General features: G+C 40.6%; 1 protein-coding gene across 1 annotated transcript in view; it reads right to left on the bottom strand.

The window, feature by feature from the left end:
• LOC143982224 (organic solute transporter subunit alpha-like) overlaps positions 1–8,598 on the bottom strand; it is a 57,397-nt gene extending 48,799 nt beyond the window's left edge. Inside the window, exon 1 of the mRNA XM_077480767.1 lies at positions 8,182–8,598. Within this exon, the coding sequence (XP_077336893.1) occupies positions 8,182–8,281 (100 nt within the window). The 5' untranslated portion in view covers positions 8,282–8,598. The remainder of the gene's footprint in view (positions 1–8,181) is intronic.
• Between the last annotated feature and the right edge of the window lie 18,046 nt (positions 8,599–26,644).

Here is a 26,644-nt window from a genome sequence, read left to right as displayed (position 1 = left end):
TTTCATGGGTTTATGGATTTTTTCTAACATGTTTCTTCTGCATTATGATTGCTTGTTTTTTATCTGACACCCAAACTAGATTAAACTTGAAGAATCCATTCACTGCCTAGTTTTTGTATATTAATGTACATGTTGTAGTGTGTAATATAGTATCACCATTAATTACATGTTTTTTAGGAAAATGCCTTATTTCTTTATGGCAACCGATCCTCACATACAGTTATCATTATTATTACTATTATTATTTTATTGTATTTGCACTAAGTCATTTTATACTGTAGAATATTACAGTATGTTATACAGAAACCATTGCATTGTAAGAAAAGTAAGGCTTTATTATTTATACATCTATGCGTTTTGGTGCGTTGTGAGCATAGCCTATCATACCTCCCAACCGTCCCTGATTCACCGGGACCGTCCTAGAATTTGATTCATGTCCCAGGGTCACGGAGAATCAGGGCTGAGTCCCGGGGGAATGCCTGTGGTGGGGTATCTTGGTTCCTGCACACCGCAAGCTACATTTTACATGGCAGCCGACATCTCTCCCTGGCTGCCTCTGAAACACAGTGCAAAGCAGAGTGCACTGAACCTGCTCCCCTCCTCCTCCTGTGTTTTTTTTCTGTACACAGAGGAGGAGGAGGCGGGGAGCAGTACACCACTCTGCCACAAATGCCAAGATGGGATCGGTGAATGGATGGAGCCGGGATGGGATTGGGGGAATGAATGGAGCCGGAATAGGATCCGGGGAATGGATGCAGCCGGGATGGGATCAGGGGAATAGATGGAGCTGGAATGGGATCAGGGGAAGGGGTTTTGTTTGACCACAGCCCTTAAGCTATCCCACTGCTAAACACTTGGACACGCCCACATTTAATTACAACACGCTATGCGTGCTACAGGTCTTGTCCGTCCTCCAGTTTCCCTCATTCTGAAGTTCAAATGTTGGGAGGTATGGCCTGTTATTTATTTTAGGTGTGTTTTATATGCTTTGCCATTTAACCCTATGTACTGTGCATTTTGCAGAAACCTGCATCAAAGACACGGCAAGCAGGACTTTAATAGTCAATGCCCTGTAAAACAGGATTGTAGTTCATGTCAGTACTGCTTCTCAGCCAATGGGAATGCAAAAACAGCTCTAGTCAGGTTAAATATGTTTAGTAGCAGGTAAAATACAGGTCAGTAGGAGGTTAACTGCAAGCATGAGCAATTTACAGTATTTTGAGACCCCTAAGCAAAGATATCAGCCCCCCAATTCAGACTCCCGCTTCATGGAGTGCCGGATTGTGAGACTTCCAGTATGCCCATACCTTCCCCCTGCCCTTCCTCTCAGCACCTACATCATTGGTGTATTTCTGTCAAAAGAAAAAAATAATTAGTAAGACTGGTACTAAAAGCTGTTGCATAGTATAACCACTGTCATTGTTTACTATGCAATGGCTTTCAATGTTGATCTTGTATGATTTTTGTACGTCCAGCAGAAACACTTCGATGACAGGATGAGGGCACTGCAGGCAGCCCAAAGGTCTCATGATCTGACATTTGTAGAAGGGTTGTTTTTCTGTATGAGTTGTGGGGTAATATCAGGGCCGTTTTTAAGGCAGGGCAAAAGGGGCAGATGCCCTGGGCCCTGTCATTATTGTGGGGCCCAAAGCAGCTGCTTCATACTTGCGAATTATCCTGGTTTAAATTCCCTCGCCCCTTGAGGTTTTAGTCCTGTGTTGTGTCCCAATATCTCAGTGTGAAGTGCTGCTACTAATGCTGCCCAGCTCTGCCCTATTGTTGTGTACAGATGACTCACCGGCAGACCCTGTGTTTACATGTAAATTACCAGCATTCATATGTAAATAGCGGAAGCCGGCGGTATTGATATGTATATCATGCCCCCCTGAGGTCATATCCACAGTAATCTCTAGCAACCAATCAACAAGCAGAAATCACGTGCTGTAACCTTTAGAAACTAACCAGTGAGCTGTAATGTGTTCTGTAACCTCTAGCGACCAGTCAGTGAGCGATAATGATACACTGTAACCTCTGGCAACCAATCGCAATAGCTGCCTGATCTGATTCAGTAAACTGATTTTGAGTCTAGCTGCTATTTATTTTATGTCGCAGAGCAGGTGGAGAGCGAAACTGCTTGGGGGGGGGGGGGGGGCAAGAAAAGTTTTGCCCAGGGTCCAATCAATATTAAAGACGGTCCTGGGTAATATCTTGGCTTAGAAGTTTTAAATTGCTGCAGCAAGCGGAGCTTCTGTAAGTGCAACACAATACAGACTGCCATCCTTTTGTTTAATTGTGAAGGTAGAAGGTAGTGACAGGGTCTCTTTAAGTGTGGAAAAAGCTTGCAGCTTTATGACAAGTCCTCAGGTTAAAGTTAAAGTTTACATGTGTCAATCACCTTTAACAATGCCAGAGAGAGCCATAAATATCTAGCAAAGTAGACCTGGTAGTGTTTGCTTTTATAGTCATAGGCTATTCACCTCTTCTTACCTTTTTCTTTTTATAAGTGCCAAGAAAGCAAATACAGTAAATATACAGGAAGACATTTTGCAGAACAGCTTTTACTGCTAAATTCCACTAGCTAATTCTGTAGGGAATTAAAAGTTACACTGGGACATTTTTTCAATGACCGGAAGTCATCAAAATATCCTTAAACAATCCTTCTTTTGGCAAAAGCATTTTTTCCTGATGAGATACAGCAACATTGGCATGCTTTTCTTACATACCGTGTAAATCAGGATGGGCTAGCTTTTTCACCCTGTTTTGTGCCCTTTGGGCCGTGACTACAAGCCTGCACACCCATGGTTTTTCCATGTGATTTGGAATTTCTGTGCATTTTCCCAACTTTTTTAGCCCAAAACTGATTTGCGATATGTAATACTTTTCAGGGATTGCAGACACAACTTTTTTCTTTTAAAAGCAATAATCATTACAGAAACAGAAAATCTGCCTCCAACTAAAAGATATAGCTGCCTATAGATCTGAGAGTGTGGCCATTTAAAAAGTTATAATTTGAATGCACTCAGGACAAGCTTTTTGTACAGCAACTTGCAAAGTCAGTTCTCATAGTTTTTTTTTGTTCAATCCAAAAAACTGAGGAGCTCGGGAGGAGCTTGCTGTACTAACTATGCAATGTTGGTACACTGATCGCCCTGCTGAGCTTTTGTGTTCTGACAAGGGGATTGCCCCCACCCCATCAGAACTCACCCATCAGCTCTGGCAGCCGTTGGCTGCCCCCGCTGATCGGATGCCAATCAGATGCTGGTTTTCCAGCATGCCCATTCGGCCGGCTTCTGTTGGACAGGCCAATAAACACACGGGCCTTAATGTCAGCTGGTTTCTTATGAACTGATCAATACTGGACAATATTTGGACCGTGTGTACCAGGCTTTTTTTTAATGTTTTTGTGAATAAAGGGGATGGGGTAAGGAGGAGAACAGTCATAGTTAGCTTATCAGGGGAACCTTTGGGACACATTTTCAATTCTGTCCCAATGCTACATTTTCCTACTGGTAGCATTGGTGTGAACCCACAGCATTTTGACTACCAGACAGACTGGGTGACTCATGTTATGTCTATGGTAGCTTTAGGCTTCATGTAAACTATAGCTCTTAAACTTGAGTTTAGACGCTGTTGGTGTTTTTTTGCCAAAGCTCCTAAACTCAACACCATAAAAGCCTACAGTGCCTTGCAAAAGTATTCACCCACCTTGGCTTTTTACCTATTTTGTTACATTACAGCCTTTAGTGCAATTTTTTTTTAATCTGAATTATATGTGATGGTCAGAACACAATAGTCTAAGTTGGTGAAGTAAGATTTGAAAAATATGTACATACAACTATTTTCAGAAATAAAAAACTGATAATTGGCACGTGCATATGTATTCCATCCCCTTTGTTATGAAGCCCATAAAAAGCTCTGGTGCAAGCAATTACCTTCAAAAGTCACATAATTAGTGAAATTATGTCCACCTGTGTGCAATCTAAGTGTCACATGATCTGTCATTACATATACACACCTTTTTGAAAGGCCCCAGAGGCTGCAACACCTAAGCAAGAGGCACCACTAGCCAAACACTGCCATGAAGACCAAGGAACTCTCCAAACAAGTAAGGGACAATGTTGTTGAGAAGTACAAGTCAGGGTTAGGTTATAAAAAAATATCCAAACCTTTGATGATCCCTAGGAGCACCATCAAATCTATCATAAACAAATGGAAAGAACATGGCAAGACAGCAAACCTGCCAAGAGACGGACACACACCAAAACTCACGGACCAGGCAAGGAGGGCATTAATCAGAGAGGCAGCACAGAGACCTAAAGTAACCCTGGAGGAGCTGCAGAGTTCCACAGCAGAGACTGGAGTATCTGTACATAGGACATATATAAACCGTATGCTCCATAGAGTTGTGCTTTATGGCAGACCGGCCAGAAGAAAGCCATTACTTTCAGCAAAAAACAAAATGGTACGTTTTGAGTTTGCGAAAGGACAAAATGTATGGAGGAAGGTGCTCTGGTCTGATGAGACAAAAATTTTACTTTTTGACCATCAAAGATAATGTCTGGCGCAAACCCAACACATCACATCATCCAAAGAACACCATCCCCACAGTAAAACATGGTGGTGGCAGCTTCATACTGTGGGCATGTTTTTCAGCAGTTGGGACTGGGAAACTGTTCCGAGTTGAGGGAATGATGGATGGTGCTAAATACAACCTGTACCGCTCTGTTTGTGATTTGAGGTTAGGATGGAGGTTCACCTTCCAGCAGGACAATGACCCTATACAAACTGCTAAAGCAACACTTGAGTGGTTTAAGGGGAAACATGTAAATGTGTTGGAATGGCCTAGTCAAAGCCCATACCTCAATCCAATAGAAAATCTGTGGTCAGACTTAAAGATTGCTGTTCACAAATGCAAACCATCCAACTTGAAGGAGCTGGAGCAGTTTTGCAAGGAGGAATGGGCAAAAATCCCAGTGGTAAGATGTGGCAAGCTCATAGAGACTTATCCAAAGCGACTTGGAGCTGTGAGAGACGCAAAAGGTGGCTCTACAAAGTATTGAATTTAGAGGGGTGAATAGTTAAGCACATTGACATTTTCTGTTATTTTGTCCTATTTGTTGTTTGCTTCACAATAATAAAAAAAATCTTCAAAGTTGTGGTCATATTCTGTAAATTAAATGATGCAAATCCTCAAGCAATCCATGTTAATTCCAGGTTGTGAGGCAACAAAACATGGAAAATGCCAAGGGGGTGAATACTTTTGCAAGGCACTGTATATGTCAATGTACACATAGGCTTTTACCAAAGTTTAGGAGCTGCTGCACTTAGGGGAGCTTCAACCTCCCTTTCCTGAATGTGGAAGAATAACATTCAGGATAGAAATATTTTGACCGCCGGTCGCTGGAAAACTCAAATTGCTGCAAAATTGTGCCACAATGTGGCCAGCAGTCAAAGTAAGTTGTTTGTACATAAAGCCTTAGGACACCTGAAGTAAGTGATAGAAGTTTACTGAGCATACATAACATCTTAGCTAAACATTGTTAATATACAGTATCTCTGTAAACTCTGCTTTAATAGCCATCTTTTCTGAAAGCTTAGTACATATATAATGACAATGACAGAAGAAATGTTTTATGATTAGGACCCATCATAATATCTGGAATGTCTCTGCAGCAGCCTTTATCAATCTTTTTTACCCCAAAGGAACCCATTAAATATTTTTTCAGGTCTCAGGGAATCCCACTAAAATCATATTGGTGGAAGAATGCCTGCCCTACAGTGTTGGTCAGACTACCAATTTTGCAGACTGCTAAAAAGGTTGTAGGTATCCTACAGTTATCTCTGCCAAGTGCTATTGGCCATGGAACTGTGAGGGCATCATTAAATGGGAGGTTGATTAAACACAGCTCAAGCAAAATCTGGAGGAACCCTGGTTAGGAAAGACTGGCACCCACTCTTACCATTTTGAAGGATTTAGTTAGCAAAGCTCCTTACTTTTACAAGGCCACTTACGCAAATAGGGGTGTACCTACTACGTTTCATAAAGTCTTGGGGGATGGATTAGTTCTTCATCTACTTCCTATAAATGATGAAGATGCACTTATTAGTAGCTCTCCTGAATGTGTTTTAGGTTAAATTGTGATACCCTTATTTTCTACTCTGTAAGTGATATATTTTGTTGAAATTATCCCTGAATCCTTGACCTTTCATACATTTAGAGATAATGCTAGACTCTCCTTTTAGATGTTCTGAGGTTCCTTGGGGACTTATCTTTTTCTATGCAACAGTATGTCGTATATCCTGTGTTTTAGGATGAGAAGGATGAGAAGGATGCTTTACTAGCCGGAGGTAAAAGTTTTCTGTTGTTTTTGTTTTTCTTTCTTTTCACCTGATTATACTGTATAAAATGCTTTCAATAAAAAAATTATTTTACAAAAAAATAAAAATAAAGAACGGCTGCTCTAGGAAAAGTCAACTGGTTAGTTAAATCAAGCCCAAAATGAATTCAATATTTGGGTGAGGATAAGATAGAAACTTTTCAAAGAAACTCAACAGTGATAGCATAATATATTCGAACTGTCGATACCAGCTTTACACATTAGGCTGCATTCAAGCAGAACCTTTGTGCATAACACATAGCTCTATTCAACCATTGCACTTTGAAGATCTTGGTTGTAAAAAAAATAACTGATTTGGGAGAAACTGAACCTAAATATATAGGAAGTGCCTTAAACGAAGGGGGAATTTACTTAAATAGATAAAAGCTGCCGTAAGTCATCACAGAGAAAGAACATATTGAACTAGGATGTTCCCAACACTCAGTAGTACATGGATGTAGCTAAATGACTTCAACGTTAAAACAAGTCCAGTTAAATGTGACTAGCTGTACCATAAACAGACTAAATTAAAACTTTCCAAGACATATTTACCCTGGCAACTTCCAGAGAGAATTTATTACACTAAACCCTATTTTGGACCTACGCTGACTGAGCAAACATATTTTTTCTGATCAGTGAAATGCTACATACTGACTTCTGTGGGTAACATGTTATCTTTACAGAGACATTGTAAAGACACCTTTGGTTAGTGAGCCTGCCTGCCAATCAGACTGATGGGCCAATAGCAAGGAGGGGGGTTGTAATTGCAAGGCTCAAATTTTTTGACTGAAGCTGACATGCGCCTAAAAGAGCATCCTGGGACTGGAGATCTCCATGTGCTCTAAAAGAAGATAAAGATGCCTCTGTACACCAGGTGGTGCCCACTAGTCTTTTCATTTTTTTTTTAGTTCAACTTTTAGTAAGGCAACATTTTGTATAGGTTTACTTTAAATTTTATGTATAGGCAAAACATTTGTTTTAGCTTTGGATAGACTCAGGAATGTTTAAACCCCCCCTCAACTTGCGCAGTACAGGGCAGACACTATGTGATGGGGAACAGTATCTGATACTACACCGGCCAAGATTCGAACTGTCGATACCAGCTTTACACATTAGGCTGCATTCAAGCAGAACCTTTGTGCTGTCAGTATCTTTTCATAGAAATAAAACACTGTCATTAACAAAGATAAGCTGCCACAGTGACTCTGGGAAATTCATAATTTAGGTTGCATATAAGATAATAACTGAAACTATCTCAAAGTCATTCTTCTACAGTCTACAGGAAACTGTAGGCTAGGGAAGGCTAGCAAAGAAAGGCATAATCTGCATTTTACACAACATGTGGCTTTCCTCCTGATTAGAAAGCATCTAGTTTAGGTGGAGATAATATTTTTTTTTTATGATAGTGCCAACCTTCCTGTTATACATAAGAACCAGAATTACAATACACAGAATAGGGATGTATTCGTCAGCACTCATCGCACAAACCCCAAAATACATAAGTGAACAAAAAATGATTTTATTATTACAAAAATAACTCCTTTCCATACAAAATGATATATAGCGCCTACAATTCTGTGGATTATGTGGATGCCAAATCCCATTTTTTAACAGAAGGGATTTATTTTTGAACAAATAAAATTATTTTTTGTATAAAGCTTGGCTTTGGCTTTGTGCGATGTATGCTGACAGATAATTCTCTGTACAATTTCCTTTCCTCGTTATTACACTGATGTGGAAGACGAACCTGCACAGAAGTTTGATTGCGTTGAAAATATTAAATAACTAGGAAATGTTTACTTACTTTCTAGGATCTCATAGGCATATGGTCCTTGTCTGTTCCTGCAGATAGGATTAATTGGAGTAATAGTCGCATTAGTTGTAGGAGTTTCTGTTACACTCATTTTGTTGTCCACTTGATTAGTTAAATCAGGTTTCTTTCACTGTTCCTTGTTGTTCCCAGCCTGTCTTTTCTTCTGTCTGACCGTTCAGAGCTCTAGCGGCAAAGGATTTAGATTGCCAAACAATACAACTTTTTCTCTCTCTCCCCAGAGGAAGCCTCAAAACAACTCATTTCATAATAAATGAATGAAGCCGAGCTGTGTTCTTCCTCTGCTTTTGTAGACTTCTTATAGTCAGCAGCACATCTCTTAAAGCCAAGGCAAGTTCAGCTAAACATCAACCAAAGGATATAAAACAGGTTGTAAATTAGTGATCCAAGAGTTCCATAGTGTAAAGGAAGAATCTATGCTGACTCTATTTAATATAGCAGATGGGAGGAGACATTTACATACAGCTCCAGAGAGACTTTCATTAAAAGTTTACTTTCTTTGCTAAAGAAAACATAAAGCATACCTAAGTGTTTGGAAACATTCCTTAAATGAATTGATTAAAATAAATGTTAATGGAGGAACCCCACCAAAAAAAAAAAAAAAATATGGGAAATTCTCACATAAGTCATAAGGATTCTGATGTAAATTTCAAGGGTGACAAAAAAAACATTGTACGACCCCCCTAAAAATCCATACCAGACCCTAATCCTAGCATGGAGTCTGGCAGGCCAGAGAAGAGGGGCAAGGAACAGCTTACGACCCCTCCTAAACCATATTAGGCCACAATCCCTCAACATGGGGGGTACACCCTGCAATGCACCTTGTCCCAACATACCTGTACTCATTCCCCAAAAAAGTAAAGTGTAAATAAAAACACAGACATTTATTGACAAAACCAAACAAAAAATATCATCCAGTGACATTGGCTCCTGCTCCTGTCTATCAACTCCAGTGACAAGGGAGCGGAGGGGGGCAGGGCCAAGTGTGTCATAGGAAGCATCACTGGAGGGAGAGGAAGAGCCATGAGTGCCGGTGGAGGACCCAAGAAGAGGAGGTTCAGGGCTGCTCTGTGTAATTCCACAGAGCAGGTAATTATAGAGATGCTTATTAGTTTTTTAGTTTTTTTTCGTTGGTTTGTTTTTTTCTTTATAATCACTTTAAGGACACCCCAGTGGCAGGCAAAAACTGCTACCTTGGCAACCATTTACAGCAGATCCACAGTGCACTCTCTGCAAGCAGAGTGGAGAGAGGATGGAAAGAAAGGAGAGAAGAGGGGGAAAAAGAAAGGAGAAAAGAACAGGTGAAAACGAGCTCCTAAAAGCTGATCATTGTAAGCACTAATTTTAGTGCTAAATGTTTAGTCTTATGTAGCACCCTCTAGTGTGCTACTAGTATCAGAAACAGTAAAAGCATATTCTGACTTATGTTTAAACCCTGTGAGTCTGTAATTGGTCAGAGTTACTAGAGTTCAGGGCAGCATGACTCAAACAGGCAGCTCTTTGGTGCCTCCCTTTAGTTCTGGAATGTAGGGGAATGTTCTGGAAGCTAGAGGGTAGAGGCTAGGAGGGTTGTCCTGCGTATTTAGGGGCCCTTAGCCAATCACCAAGAGGTAGGCCTGGCACGGGACTAAGTGAACCCTTAAATAGAGATGAGTCATGCTCGGAGTTTGTTTTGACACTTTCAAGTTGGGCATTCCATAATTCCTATCCCCATCCAAGTTATTACCCCCCCCCCCAATAAAAACACAAAAACAAAGCTCAAGGACCTTTCACTGTGTCTGGATGAAAACTAGAAATGTTATGTGTCTGGCTGTGCAGCAGTGGGGTACTATGGGGGTACTGCTACACTTAACACACTTAACTGCTACATTTGCAGGACAGGTTTTTTTAGATGAAAAACAACAGACATATTGGCTAGATCACCATTTGAAAATAAAGGAAAGAAAGCCTAATAAATAAAACTAATGCAGCCATCACATGTAAGAATTGGTAAGTTGCAATATAATAAATGTTTCCTTTTGGGTTTAATACTTCTTTAATATGAATTGTATGTGATCCATTGTGTACAAATTCCTAAAATGTGCTACTACTGAGAGACACAAACTGCAGCAAGGAGCAAAGATGAGAATATCTGACTTGTACATTCATATGGCTCAGCACTTTTTTTTTACTAACAACAAGGTGGTTTTAAAGTAAAGCAGACACATACCTGGACAACATAAATTGAGCATATGATGAACAAATGCATGAGGCTATCCTCAAGAAAACCACGTCAAAAAAGTAAGTGAATCAGAAAATATAGGTAGCTGTAGTTACATGCAAATGTCAACTTTGGCTTGTTTATTAAAAGTTGAGCTTGCGCCTGCTGCTCCAAACCCTCTGAGCCTATTCACTGGTCCTTTAAAAGATACGTTCACCTTTACAGAAAAAAACATTTTTGCAGGAAAAAAAATGTGCATTTATTTATTTTCTTCCTGCAGGAGCCTAGAAAGCATTGCACCCATGATAAGTAGATCAGCCTTTAAGCCCGTACCTCTGTACAGGCTTTCTGTTTTAAACCCAGAGGATATGTCAGTAGGCTATGAGAGAGCTCATCAGCACCCCCACAGCCCACTGAAACTACAAGTCTGTGTATTCATTCACAGGAATCTGTGAATGAATGAAATGGCAATGGCAATGTGGGGGCAGAGCCACGCACAGCGACGATGTTTTAAAAAGTGACAGAGTGCAAAGAGAAGAAGCCCCGTCCACTGTCAAAGGGAAGGGCGATCATGGGTAGAGGGGGCAGGAGCTGGAACATGTTACATGTTCCACCCTAAATACAGGTGGAATGTGTAACATGTTCCAAAGGTGAACTTATCCTTTAATGTGATAAGCACATTATGAGCTTGGAGGGAATGGGACAAGCTGGACTTTTTTATTTTAACCACAATACAACCATTGTTTGCACACTTAAAGGGTTTGTAAACCCTTGTGGGTTTTCACCTTAATGCATTCTATGCATTCGGATGAAAAACTTTCTATAGTGCTGCTGCCCCCTGTTTTACTTACCTGAACGCTGTCTTTCTCCAGTCGGGAACAAGCACATGAGCTCTAGCTGGTGTCTAGTGTCCTGATTGGATACATTCATAGCAGCGCAGCCATTGGCTCCCGCTGCTGTCAATCAAATACAGTGAGGCTGACGCCGAGGGGCGGGGCAGAGTCCAATAAACGCAAAAGCAAGACTCGGGAGCGCACCCGCATGAGTGTCCAACAAGGAGAGTGCTTCTCCAATGTGGATACCCGATGCGGGGAAGAGCCACCACTGCCACCGGGGGATCCCAGAAGAAGGTAGATCAGGACCACGTGGTGCAAAACGAACTGCATAGTGGAGGTAAATATGACATGTTTGTTATTTTTTTAAAAACAAACAAAAAAAACAATGGTTTACAACCCCTTTAAGAGCATTTCCAGGCAACAGGAAGAATTATTTTTTATTATGCTAATGCTAATGCAATTCTTAGGTTACACTGCGACTCTGCTAAGGTCAAACATTTCACTTAATTTACCTCTGTTTGAATTATCATTTAAATGTTCCATTGCATCATGAAGCATGGCATTCTAAAGACTTTTGCATTGGAATTCTGCATCTTGCCATATATTGTGCTGTGCCATCTCTCTGCACTTCCTATAGTCTAAAACATAGGCGCAACAAAGGCATAAATGATTACCCACTGAACGATCAGTGGTTTCTGTATATAGACTTCATCAGAAATGCACATTGTTAAACTCCATAGACACCTTTATTTGTCATATTGAGAATCTCTGGCTTTCTAAATCACAGGCTCAGATTTAGATGCCCTCAGAACATCAGAAAAATAGCAACTAAAAAGATCTAAACTAAATCGGTCTTTTGCTGGCCGAAATTCTGATCATGTGTACGCGGCAGTAGACTTCAATTCCTCTGGAATGTATAACATGCATTTGTCTCCTAAGTGTATGAGCAACTGAATTCATAAAGTACCACTGCAGCCAAAACTTTTTTTTATACTTTAGATAGAGGCGGAAAAGGTTAAAACTTCTGTCACTTCTGTATTCTGTCAGTGGAACAGGAAATATATGGATAGTAAGACCTTCCAACCCCCCAAAAAAATGTTTTTATTGCTACCTATTGTCTCCCGACCGATTTTACATCAATTCCTGCTACTCCTGTAACATACTGCTATCTGAACAAGAAATAAGGGAAAACCTGCCTATTATACATAAAATAAAGACAGCAGCAAAAAGTTTTTTATTGCAGAAGAGATTTAGTGGGGCTGATTTACTAAAAGAGTTAAGAATCTTTACACAATAAAATGCTGGAATAGTCACTTTAAATTTCCAATCATGCGGAAAGCTAATTCCTGTTCATCTACACAAGATTAGATATTCAACATGAACAAGAAATACACTTTACATGACTGGATAATTAAAGTGGAAGTAAACTCCCACACATGAATATTACCTATAGGTAAGCCTATAATAAAGCCCCGTACACACGAGAGGACTTATGTCCGACAGACTTCCGAAGGAGTTCCGTCGGAGTTCTGCTGGAATTCCGACGGAGTTCTGACAGACTTTTCGGCTGAGCGGACTTGGCCACACACGATCACACTAAACTCCGACGGATTCGAACGTGATGACGTACGACTGGATTCGAATAAGGAAGTTCATAGCCAGTAGCCAATAGCTGCCCTAGCGTCGGTTTTAGTCCGTCGGAGTAGCATACACACGAGCAAATTTTTCGAAGGGACCGGGTTCGGCGGAGTTCCTTCGGAAAAATTTGAAGCATGTTCCATATTCTAAAGTCCTTCGGACTTTGGCGAGTCAAAAGTCCGTTGCAGCCCACACACGATCGAATAGTCTGACGGACTCAGTCCGTCGGACTTTGGATGTTGAAAAGTCCGCTCGTGTGTACGCGGCATAAGGCTTACCTATAGGCAACGCTGTATCCTTACCTAGGCCAGCACTTTGCAGGGGAGCAGCAGGGAAAAAGTCTCCGCCAGCTTGCGCTACACTGTTACTGTAGCGCCAGTCTTATGAGGCGAACTGGGCTGAGAGGCAAATTAGTCTAGCTCAAGCATAAAGTGGCTGCACTGCTTCTGGTATGCGGACGGCCGGCATTCCGCAACTGTGGGGTGGGCGCCGCTTCTAATTTTGACTGTCCTATAACCCTAGACCACAAACTTTCCTCTCTGTGCTATATGTTTTCTGCTGCACCATTGGCATGGTTATATCTTCTTAGTCCTCTCCATAAAATTATCAGTAATTTGTGCTTAAAGTAGAACTATAGGCAACGCTTTTTTTTGGATAGAATAAGGGAGGATTATAGCCCCTGTCAGTTTATTTTTTACCATCCCTGTCCCATTTCAGAGATTTCCCTTTACTTCCTGCCCCATAGCCAAACAGAAAGTGAGAGGAAATCTATGGAAATTAAGGGAATCCATTGCCCCCCTCCCCCAGCCCCTCAGTACTAGTGTCCCCACTCAAAAATTTCAGGGCGGGTCTTAATCAGCAAGGGGTGTTGCCTTGACAGGAAGGGTGCGTCAAATTTTAATTGCACAAGTTTAGTCAGGCCTAGGGCAGCACAAAACCTAAAAATACTACTGCCTATAGGCAGGGCCAGGACAAGAAGTGGTCAAGAGGGGCAGCTTTCCTGGGCACAATGGTTTATTTCCAGGATATGGGCGCCCTGACCCTAACCCTAAGGAAAGGGGGCGGTTTGCCTTATTTGCCCTAGGCGCTGGATGGCCTTGTCCTAGCACTGCCTACAAGTACTGTAAATAACTCCTGAACATGCACTGTTTAGGAGATATTTACTGTAGATGCAGCCGGTGACATCACCGGCACATGCTTTCTGAAGGGACGGAATACCTATGCTGTTCTTGCCTTAAACAGCAGCTCCTGCATGCATGCGCAAGAGTGATCATCGCAGCTCCAGCCACTCGCACAGCTGGAGTCTGCAAACTCGGAAAGAAGACCAGGTGAAGATGGAACCTTCAGGAGTGACAGCGCGCAGCTGGAGGCCTTCGTTCTAAGGTGAGTTTCACAGAATGAGCTAGTATGCGATGCATACTAGCACAATATGACATTGCCTTACAGGTTTAAAAGAAAAAAAGCCAGCAGTTTACTACTGCTTTAAAGTGTATGTTCGCATAATTTATTGTATGAAGATTCTTAGCTCCTTTAGCAAATCAGTCCAACTATGGGGGGGATTTACTAAAACTGGGGCACACAAAATCTGGGGCAGCTGTGCATAGTAACCAATCAGCTTTTAACTTCGGCTTGTTCAAGTATATTTTGCCAATAAAATCTAGACGCTCATTGGTTACTATACACAGGTGCACCAGATTATGTGTGCACCAGTTTTAGTCAATCTTTAGTAAATCTTCCTACCTTCTATAAAAGTTCTTTAGAAAGTACGCAGAGCTGTGCTTGCTTAGCTTAGCTTAGTGTACATTCTGAACATGTCTTTCTGCTGGGATACCCCTCACCCACTGAGGAAGATACGAAATTCCCTTGTATCAACACATGTAGGGGAACAGGACGGCACGCTTAGCAGATCAGCCGTTAGGAACGATCAGCATTCCCTCCTGTTACCGGCCGGTTTCAACCATTCGTTTTTTGCTTGATGTAGAATGGCCCACAGAAGCGCCTGGATATTGTGAGTACCCTGAGTGGGATCTGTTTATTTTTGTTTCAATAAATTGCATAGGCATACTACACTATGAGATCCTTTTTTCATCGTTTTACTGAGGGACATTGGCGATTGATCCAGGATCCCGGACGCACTGTTGAACTCTGTAGTGGTTCCAAAGCGTGTATTGCCCAAGCTTAACAGCAAGTTCACACACCTTAAGGTGAGCCTTCATTACATGGTGGGGAGCACCTGAGTGAGAACACAGCTTCTGATTATCGCATCACTTTCACAGGTTAGTGAATCGCATGGCGTGTGGGGCACCTGTAAATTGGATAAATTTGAACTTTGCACAGTGCACTTAAGCACTTTATAATTCCAGTATTTGGATCTATTTAGATTTCCACTGACTTATTTTCTTTAATATTTTTCATCACTATATGAATGCACATTGTCACTTTATTATTTGGCTATTAAGCACTTGTTATTTTATTATCACCTCGGTGTAGAGGATATATTTTTAACAGTTCAGAGGCTTTATGCTTATACCTTTGATAGTGCAGTGTTTTTAATGCGATTTTAGTACTTTTACATGGTTTATGAGACATATTTACCACTTGCAGCTGAATCAAAGAGGATTTATTGGTTTATTATTGTTAGTGGAGGCTCACAAGATTTTCTATATAATAATAATTAATAAGATAAAGAGGAGCTTCACTCAAAAGGGGAAATACCCACTGTCACTTCTGCTCGGATCGCCTAGACAATCCAAGCAGAAGTTTTCCTCCCCTCCTCCCTGCCCTCAGCCTTCTGGGACCTGTTATGTTTCGGGACCATTCACAAAGTGTAGCATCGCTCTCGCATGCACAGTGGGCTGTGAAGCCACAAGGAGTAACAGCCAGCTGCCCACAGTTAACATACCAGTGCCAGGGACTCGAAGACAGGTGAAGAGTCGACCCAGATGAGGATGACGCTGTTTTTTGAAGCTGAAACATGAAGCCACAATAGGCATACTACAACAATATTTTATATACAAAATTAGAAGAAATGGCCGCACACCACTGTAGATCAAAATACTTTTTATTTGGACATCCCAAAAATGACAGGAATCAGAATGCTGAATCAGCATCGTATTTTTCAGTTAAATGAGCGATGTTGGTAGAAGAAATATTACCCACCCATTTATTTCACAGTTTTTGTAGCTGCTAACTGTACAATTTTGCAGGACTCACTGAAGAAATGCTTTAACTTTCAAGGCTTGCATGGACGTTACATCACCCCCGACCAGCAAATCAAGATGGTTAAGAATGTTGAACCCTGAAGAAGATCTTGAAAAGACATCGCCACTGGTGAGTGAGCTTGTGGATGTGACGTCACTGGAGGGGAGTTGCAATATAAATGTAATCCACCTATCCTATATACCTTAAAAGTGTCAGCAGCTAAGGTATGAGTTGACAACTGTTTTCCCTATCACTCTGTTACATGCGCTCTTCCTGCTTTTATATTCAGAGCTGTCTCTCCTCTGGGCCCTCAGCCCAAACTGATCATTCTAGTGTTAGGTTTCATAGGTAAGCTCTTCTCCACTGTAGTGCCATTGCAATAATACCAGTGCCTTGTTGTGCATTGTATTGAAATTATGCGCTGGAAGCTTTTTGCTTGCAGCAATACGGCTTTACTTTTATAGAGGATATCTTTATCATGGAACAGGAAGAGAACACAAACAAGTGCACATAACACAACAAGGAAGGTACTTCCTTTGAGTACATTATATCATAGATTGCACACTATAACACTGCAATGCCACCTGCTGGATGGATAGGTTAAATGCATACAATATTGTCAGTTTATTAGCAACTTTACATTTCATGCTGTTGTCCTTCCAACATCCCTTTTCAACAGCATGCAATTTGTCAAATTATATCCAGCTTTTTCTGGATATAATTATGACGTACTTTCAACACAAGCTTGGTGAGTGCATCAGCAGTCATTTTCTCTGATGGGCAATATTGAATGTAAATAACACCTGGCTCTTGATTGTCCCTCAGTAGTTGATACTTGAAATTGATGCGTTTGGTTCTAGGATTGAGCCTTTCTGATTGTGTAAGCTTTATACTTCCCTGGTTGTCTTCAAAAATGGGAAATGGTTTTGACATGTCTATCCCAAAGTCCACAAAAAGTTGATGAATCCATATTGCTTCTTGACAAATTTGTGCTGCTGCAATGTACTCTGCTTCAGTTGAAGATAGAGTGACAGTTGCTTGCTTTCATCTATACCAACTTATGGTTCCTTCCCCATACTGGAAGATGAATCCACTTGTGGATTTGCGGTCTGTGCAGTCCCTGGCTCAATCAGCATCCACATATTCGACCAATTTTGGATCTGATATTGCTGGTAACTGTAACTTAATCTGAATTGTTCCTTTGAGGTATTACATCACTCTTTTTACTGCGTTCCAGTCACGCTGACAGGTAGGTTTCCTTTTCGGGTGCAATGCTAAGAAGCACTCTGATGGTGGAGTGTTTTACAATGGGAGCAAATGTTTCATTGTAATCTTTACCGAATTTCTGGCAGTAACCCTTGGGAACTAGTCTGGCTTTTATTTGTGGATATTCACTTCTGCGTCTGACTTTACTTTGAAAGTCCACTTACTTGCTATAGTTTTGCGGATAGGAGAGAGCTCAGTAAGTGTCCAGGTTTTATTTTCTTGAAGTGACTTTAATTCTTCTTATGCTACTTTTTCTCCATTTATTGGCTTCACGTTTTGGCAGTTTTTCCAATGTCTTACCAGGATATTGGTTCAAGTATGCTGTGTGTTTTGACAGTGTATGACAGCTTGAGGGTGTTATCCCCTTTGTAGTTCGGGTAGTTCTTCTGACTTCAGGCAGTTCAGCAGGATCTGGTTGAGAACTTGATTTAGGCATTGTGAGCTCCACCTTTTGTTCTGACTCCTGAACAGGTTCGCTTTGATTGACCCTTTCTTCTGGTTTGTCTAGCATATTCACTTCACAGCTTTCAGGGATTGGTTTTTCTGATGATGGGCTCTCATCAAAATAAACGCTATGGCTTATTGTCACTTTGTCAGTCTTTGGGTGTAGGATTTTGTAACCCTTAGTTTGCTCACTGTAGTCTACCAGAATGCCCTCTATGGCTCTGTTCTGGATCGCTTTTCACTTGGAATATAGGCATATGCTTTACATCCAAACACTCTGATGTGCCCTATGCTAGGCTTTGATCAATGCCACATTTCGAAAGGGGTACTTTTAATAGCTTTTGAGGGTAGTCTGTTCTGTAAGTAGGTTGCAGTCATGACTTCTTCTCCCCAGTACTTGTAAGGTATGTTGCCTTCCGACAACATGCATCTGGCCATTTCTTTAAGATTGCAATTTTTCCTTTCTGCTACACCATTTTGTTCAGGAATGTATGGTGTGGCTGTCTGGTGTATTATTCCTTGTCTTTCGGGTATGAGGCCACTTCTAAGCTTATGTATTCCCCCCCATTGTTGGTGCGTATTATTCCTGGTTTCCACTGGAATTTGTTGTTAGACATGGCGTTTCTCTGATGTTTCATTATTGTGTTTCATCAGATAAGTAGTTGTGTACCTGGAATAATCATAAATGAAAGTCAGTAGATATCTGTTCCCACCTGAAGTGGGAGTTTTATTTGGACCGTATATGCCACTCTGTATGAGCTGCAGTTGGTGGGAAGTTTTTCTTTGAGGTGCCTGTGGAAGGGGAGCACGTGTGGCTTTTGCATCAATACAGCACTTGCATTTCATGAGCACTTTGTCAAATTGTCAAATCTTCTGATAAGCCTCTCTTTATAATGTCCTGTATAGCTTCTGGACTTTTGTGCCCCAGCTGCCTGTGCCATAAGTGAATACATTTGCTGTGTAGGTCATTAGAGACTGTATTGGCTTGTTGGTCTGTGGAGATGAGCCTGTATAAGTGATCATCCAGTTTTCTTTTTGCAAGGAATCGCTTAGAATTCTGAATTGTGCATTCATCACCCTGGAATTTAACTGTGAGATTGTTGTTTGCAAGACTTTTCACTGATAGAAGGCTGCCTTCTAGTTATGGAACATACAGCACTTTCTTTACAAGGATACTGTGGTTACCTCCTTGTGGTGTAATACAGTTCAGGAAGCCCTGGCCTTTACCTTCTGATGTGATGCTTTTCACATTTGCTGGGAAGACTTTGTCTTTTGCATTGTAATCAATGTTTGTGAAGAAGGCCTCATCGCTAGTCACGTGGCTTGTTGCTCCTGAGTCACTTTAAAGGTGCCACTCCATGAAGTGTCTGCGGTTTCCTTTGTGGCTGCTTTGACTCTCTTTTGCATCTCTTGTAATAGAGATAAGGATTTAATTCCAGCCTGGACCAGAAGTCAGGTTATGACATCGCTTCAGTCTTCCAAAGCCATAGAGGTGATTGATTACCTATTTAAGCAGCCAGCCACACCATTGGACCATTCCTCAGGCAAACCCACAGAAATGGTAAGTCCGAGAAACAGTGGTGTCCCCTCTCGCCACTTCTGAAAGCGTTCCAGCAGCTCATGAGCTGTAAAAAAAATCATAGCGAGGGTATGACTGATATCTTTAGTCATAATCCCAGTAAGCCACTTGCAAACCGCAATGTATATATACTGTATGTATTGCAGTCGGCAAGTGGTTATTTTGCCTGTGGCCATGAATCCTTAACCACTACAATACAGGGCACTTTCGCCCCCTTCCTTCCCAGCCCGATTTTCAGCTTTCATCGCTCTCGCACTTTCAATGACAATTGCGCGGTCATGCTAAACTGTACCCAAATTAAATTTTTATCATTTTGTTCGCACAAATAGAGCTTTATTTTGGTGGTATTTATTCACGACTCCATTTTTTATGTTTTGCGATATAAGCGCAAAAAAAGCGGAAATTTGGAAAAAAAACAATATTTTCTTTTTTCTATTATAAAAGTAATCCAATGAAATCTAATTTTGTCATAAATTTAAGCCAAAATGTATTCTGCTACATGTTTTTGGTAAAAAAAATTCTGTTAAGTGTATAATAATTGGTTTGTGTGATCACGGACATATGTACGCAAATGATCATGTACAGATGTGTGCAGGTGATCACGTACATATGTGTGCAGATAATCATTGGAACATGTGATTTTAGTGGGACATATGTGGGGGACATGTGTTTTTTTATTTGGGGACATGTCTTTTTATTATTTGGGGACATGTGTGTTTTGGGGACATGTGTGGTGACATGTGTATTGTGGTGACATGTGTGTTTGCACTGTGTGGTGATGTGTGTTTACACTAGACTGGTGATCAGTTAGTAAAAAGCTGTAAAAACAGCTCATACTCACTGATCACCAGCCGGCTGCAGCGATCTGCTCTCCTCTCCTCAGTGATGACTTCTGTGTGAGGAGAGGAGGAGCCAATTGCCTAGCAACTGGCTTTTTGTTTACATCACATGACGGCTGTGATTGGACACGGCCGTCATGTGATCAGGAGGGCCAATCACAGAGCCCTCCTGCCGATCCGAGATGCGCCGTGTCCGGGTGACATGAGCACACCGGGATCGCGCGATCCCCCTCCTTCTGAAGGACGTTTCCTGAACGTCCTATCAGAAGTAGACGGCTCCCACCCGGCCGTATATGTACATTGGCCGGGTGGGAAGTGGTTAAAGCATAACTAAAGGTAAAAAAAATGTTTTTCACTTTGGATTGTGTGGAAAAGGATTAGAACGCTTGTCAGTTTTTATTGCTGTCTGTGCCCCTAATAAGGAGATTCACCTTCTCTACTTGTCCTGCTTACCATTACAATTGAAAGTGAAAGTAAAAGAAAATCCCAAATTTTCAGTTGTCCCCGGAAAGTAATAGAAAGGAAATCTTCCGATTGGGGCACTAGTTCTGGTGACATGGGGGTTCCCAAGTAATTCCCTTAATTTGCAGAGATTTCCTGTCACTTCTTGTTTGGCTAAGGGGCAGGAAGTGAAGGGAAATCTCCACAATGGGACACAGATTGCAGAAAAAAATCTTACAGGGGATATAACCCTCCCTTGCTGTATCCAAAATTTTCAAAAAAAGTTTTGCTCATAGTTCTACTTTAATACAACCCTGTTTAGGATATGTACTGAGAAAAAAATAACCCAATGTACTAACCCATAACAATGTGTTGACATTGTTTTTATATTTTCTTTGTTAAACTTTTTATATCCACAATTTTTTTGGTGATGCATATTCTGTTTTATATGGAAAAACAGTGTACTACCGGCACAAAAGGAACCAACTAAGCATATCCTAGTTTGCTGCAATCAAATATGAATATCACCCTGTGGGTTAAACAAATTAAAAAATATATATATACAATATGGATTGCGCTAACTATTGCCACTTCTAAACATTTTACCTATACCAACTCATTAAATATTAACTTCACAGTGCCGTATTAACAAATCCTTTAGAAACAAGTTTAAAGTGCCGTGCATATACCAAAACATATATGATCCCCTCAATGCATATACACCATTAATAAAAACATATATATTCGTGCAATTTAACAACAATATATAAAGTGCACCTCCGTGTTATAAAAAAAAATATGGCGGGTGCACATGCGCGCGGCTAACTGAGCAGTACATGGCTGCTTAGAGCTCCGTGGATACCGGGACCTGACAGCTAATAACGGCAAGTTATAGCAGCACACCGCTTTACAAAACTGTTACATTTGTCACTGAGACATCAGGGCACATTTTGATACTATGTACAGTGGGAAAAAATCTAAATCTAAAACTTTAAAAGCCCAAACATTGCTGACTGGAACTACTGCTAAAATGGCGGGAACATCATCCCCCTGCAATATTTCCTCACAGAAAAAGACACAAATAAGGATTTCTCCCTCTACACAGAAAGGTGAGACAGATTTTGATTTTGGAATGACTCCCATTACTTTACAGAACTCTCCTCCTGCCTCTGACTTATTATGTCAATTTGAGAGAGTTTTACAAAAGGCTTTACAAAACACCTCAGATACAATTACTGAGAGACTTACACGAGAGATTCGTGAGGTGGGCCGTCGCACATCTGTCCTAGAACAGAGAATGGATGAATTGGAAGTTATTACAAATAATCAAAAAGAAGAAATAGAAGCCCTTAGGGAAGAAAATTCTTCCCTCAGCAGCCAACTCGAGGAATTTGAAAATAGAGCCAGGAGATCTAATCTTCGTATCCGTGGCATCCCTGAGGCTATAGAAGATCTCCAATCCACTATTACTGCGCTTTTCCAGGAATTAGTCCCATCAATTCCTATAGAGCGCCTGGAAATGGACAGGTTTCATAGAACCCTGGCTCCCAGAAAAGAGGATGGCCCCCCCAGGGACATTGTAATAAAAGTACACTACTTCCGTACTAAAGCACAAATAATGGAAGCAGCCCGTAGTAAAGATTCCTTAATCTTTCAGGGGCATAAATATCAGATTTTTCAAGACCTCTCACAGCAAACTCTAATGAAAAGAAAGGCGATGAAGCCACATTTGCAGATTCTCCAACTTCATCGCATCTCTTATCGCTGGAACTTCCCATTTGCTGTCCGCTTTTCTCACCGAGGTTCTACCTTCACCTGTAAAACGGAAGATGATCTCATTGAAGCAATTCAAGATCTTCGCCTGTCAACATCAGAAGGAACAGCTGAAGGATCCAAACGTCGAGCAACATCTAACTCTCCTAAACAACCACAGGACACTTCTAATCTTTCAGATCATCCCAGTATGCATAAAAGGTGCCGTACTGCTTCACCTCCATCAGCTCAAGAAGAACAGATGGACTGATGTTAATATTCTTATATGTGATATAGAACCCCTAGGGCATGTTCTGCCTTAAATCATATATTCAGTGACATCATCAGTAAATAACACTGCGATGGGTCTTACACCCTAACATAATATAATGTTCTTAATTTAAATGCTAATATAGTGCCAATACTCTGTATATTTGCAACACCTTCATTTCATAAGAAATTATATATATTATTATCCTCTCCTGGACCTGTTGTCGGGGGTTTTACTTCTGATTAATGGGTACAGGACAGCTATAATTAATGAGACAAGCACTATAAATCATCTTAAAATCGACCTCAGAGATGCTTTACTAATTCTATTTTTATTTCATACACCTTTTTTTTTCTTTTTTTTTTGTACTTTTGTTAATGTACCGAGTATAATTATATAGTTATATAATAGTTCTAAAAACTTGCTTGTTTACAAATTTATAGACTATTTTCAATGGCTGTCATAATCCCGGTCATAACGTACTGTGCATTCAACTTGATCCTCGAGTACCCGATGCTGTAATCGGATACTCTTTGGACCTACAGTATCCATTGGTTGGTGATTTTTACCACCCACTGAATACTTGCTCCACATAGGAGCCACCCTTTTTTCTATACCAAAGCTTCTCATACCCCTTTCAACTACCAGATTCAGCTCATAGTTTTCATTTCCTATCTACATTACCCCATATACCCTTCCTTGCCCTAACCAAATACCCACAACTCTCCTTATATTCCACTTCTTCATAAAAATGACTTTAAATATTCTAACCCTCAATGTACAGGGACTCAACTCCCCCTCAAAGAGAACTAAAGCGTTCCAATACTTTTCCAAGCTTAAAGCACAAGTGGTATGTTTACAGGAAACACACTTTTCAACACAATCCTTCCCAACATTCTTCAGTCAACAATACCCCCAGACATATACTGCCTCGGCCTCTACCAAGCAGAGAGGTGTCTTAATAGCTTTTCACCGTACCACACCGTTTATACTTAAAAAAGAAATTAAAGATCCCGAGGGAAGATACCTACTACTCTCTGGCCACTTGCTAGACTGCAAAGTTACCATAGTCTCTTACTATGCCCCGAATAAGAATCTATTGTCCTTCCTCTCTCACTTGTTCTCACTAGTGGATACACATAAAACTGGTACCCTAACGCTCTGTGGAGACTCTAATCAAGTGATATATCCATTCCTAGACAAATCCCAGACTCCAATAAATGCTCAGCGCCTTTCATACCAAAACCTTCTTAATCAGCATTCCTTACTAGATACTTGGCGTGAACATAACCCTATAAGGAAACAATATACGCACTATTCTCATCCTCACAAACAATTCTCTCGAATTGACCATCTCCTTATAAACACTAGTACCTCTCCCCTTATCCTTAACTCTCAAATTGTCCCATGCTCTTGGTCAGATCATGATGCTGTAATGACATCCTTTTCATCATTAATTCCAAGACCTAATTATCGTACCTGGTGTAGAAATGACAGTCTACTAACCAAACCTAAATACAGACAAGATATAGAAAATGCTATACAAGACTACCTTGCTAACAACAATCCCTTAGATACAAACCCTTTGACAATTTGGGAAGCCCTTAAACCATCTATCAGAGGGGTCTGAATTAGCCAAGCAACATATCATCGGAAAAAACAAAAACAACTACATGCACAACTTGATGATGCTTTTTATAAAGCCTCTGAGAATTTTCAAAACTCACCCTCACAGCAAAATAAACAATTATATGAAAAAGCCAAATTAGAACTCGACCTATTCTTAACAGACTCCGCTGAAAAGATTCTCCGAAAATCAGCACATACTTTTTATATGAAAGCCAATAAGCCGACTACTTTCTTAGCCTTAGCCCTACGCAAGGCAAACTATACCCCTAAACCGATCCGCCTCCAATTATCCAAAGATTATTATTCTAGTAACCCTCTCAAAATTATCCATAAGTTTAGTAAAGGACTCACTGATCTATACCGAGATACTCATAAATTTGACCAAGCAAAATTTGATACCCTTCTCTCCTCTATACAACTCCCCTCCCTTTCGACTGCTCAAAAAGAACTTCTTGATAAACCAATCTCAGATTTTAAAGTCCAAACAGCAATAAAAACTCTGAAAATCCACAAACATCCAGGCCCTGATGGTTTCTCAGCTATATTTTATAAAAATGTTACTACTATACTATCTCCCCTTATGGTAGAGGCCTTTAACTCCCTTCTCACAAACCATTCCTTTCATGATGAATCCTTATTAGCATCCATAGCCATAATTCCAAAACCGAACACTGATGACACTTCTTGGTCCAATTATAGACCAATTTCAATACTTAATTTAGATATTAAAATTCTAGCCAAGATCCTCTCTAACCGACTAAATCCAATAATAGGCTCCCTCATTCACAAAGGTCAGACAGGGTTTATTCCCTCTAGACAAGCAGGTGATAACATTCGCCGTGCTACCCTCCTAGCCCACATAGCAAGATCCCGTCGTATACCTACCTGCTTCCTCTCAATAGACATAAGAAAGGCATTCAATTCTATTTCTTGGTCCTATCTCAACTCCATCCTAATCCGATGGGGATTCGGAACACAATTTAGAGGTTGTATCTCTTCTCTGTATCAAAAGCCAAAAGCATATGTTTCATATTCTGGATACCGTTCCGAATCCTTTGCCATTGAGAGAGGAACCAGACAAGGATGCCCCCTTTCCCATCTTATATTTGCTTTGGCAATCGAACCTCTCGCACAGCTTATACACTCCAATATAAATATTAAAGGCCTCGAACTAGGAGGTTATCAACACAAACTATGTATGTTTGCTGACAACGTTCTTATTTTCCTAACTTCACCACTTACCTCAGCCCCAAATCTTATAGATATCCTAACCAAATTTGAATCAATATCAGGACTCAAAATAAATACTCATAAGTCCAAAGCCTTAAACATTTCTATTCCACCTGACTTGCAGGCGCAATTGCAAGACTCCCTCCCATTCACATGGTCATCAACACAAATTGCTTATCTTGGAATTATATTTACAGCTAACCCAACTAATCTATATTTGGCAAACTACCCCTCCATGCTAACTCACCTCTCAACATTAATGAAAACCTGGTCCTCTCTTCCATTGGCATGGATGGGTAGAATTTCTGTAATTAAGATGACAATACTTCCTAAGATTCTATATCTCTTCAGAGTGCTTCCAATACAGGTTCCAGCATATTTCTTACACATATTACAGAGGAAAGTTTCCCAATTCATTTGGGGAAAACTTAAGCCCCGCCTCCCACAATCTACCCTTCACACTCCTCATATTGGTGGTGGATTGAGCGTTCCTAATTTCTCTAAATATTATTATGCTGCCCAATTAGCCATGTTACCTAAATACCACGCTACAAAAGAAATTCCCCTTTGGGTTATAATTGAATCAGTAGAATGTGATCCTTTAACAACTGCAAACCTTCTTTGGCTCCCACCAGCACAACGTCGAGCAATTACTAACCCTATTACTAAGCATAGCCTTTCAATTTGGGACAGACTAAGAGCTCGTTTTGGTCTCCAATCCGAACATAACCCCCTTCTTTCCTTCCTTAATAACCCATCTTTCTATCCTGCCTGGACTTCTCCATCATCTTTCCTTACTTGGTCAAATGCAGAATTAACCCGTTCTCATCACTTTTATGAATCCTCTTCTATTACCCCTTTTGCTGCATTACAAAAAACACATGCTATACCTCAAAAAGAAACATTTAGATACTTACAAATAAAACAATTTCTAATCCAAAACACTCCTTCAAATCCATCTACCCCAAGCTTCACTTTCTTTGAACAAGCTTGCAAATCTGATCCTCACAAACGAGGGCTCATTTTAAATCTGTACAACCAACTATTATCGCATACAACCTCTTCCCCTCCAACCTATACATCTAAATGGGAAAATTATTTAAATCTTGA

This window comes from Lithobates pipiens, unplaced genomic scaffold (genome assembly GCF_037356315.1).
Source record: "Lithobates pipiens isolate NorthernLeopardFrog02 unplaced genomic scaffold, aLitPip1_a1.2 Scaffold_16, whole genome shotgun sequence".
Taxonomy (NCBI): domain Eukaryota; kingdom Metazoa; phylum Chordata; class Amphibia; order Anura; family Ranidae; genus Lithobates; species Lithobates pipiens.
Note: the sequence above shows the minus strand (reverse complement) of the source record. Positions and strands in the feature narration are given on the sequence as shown.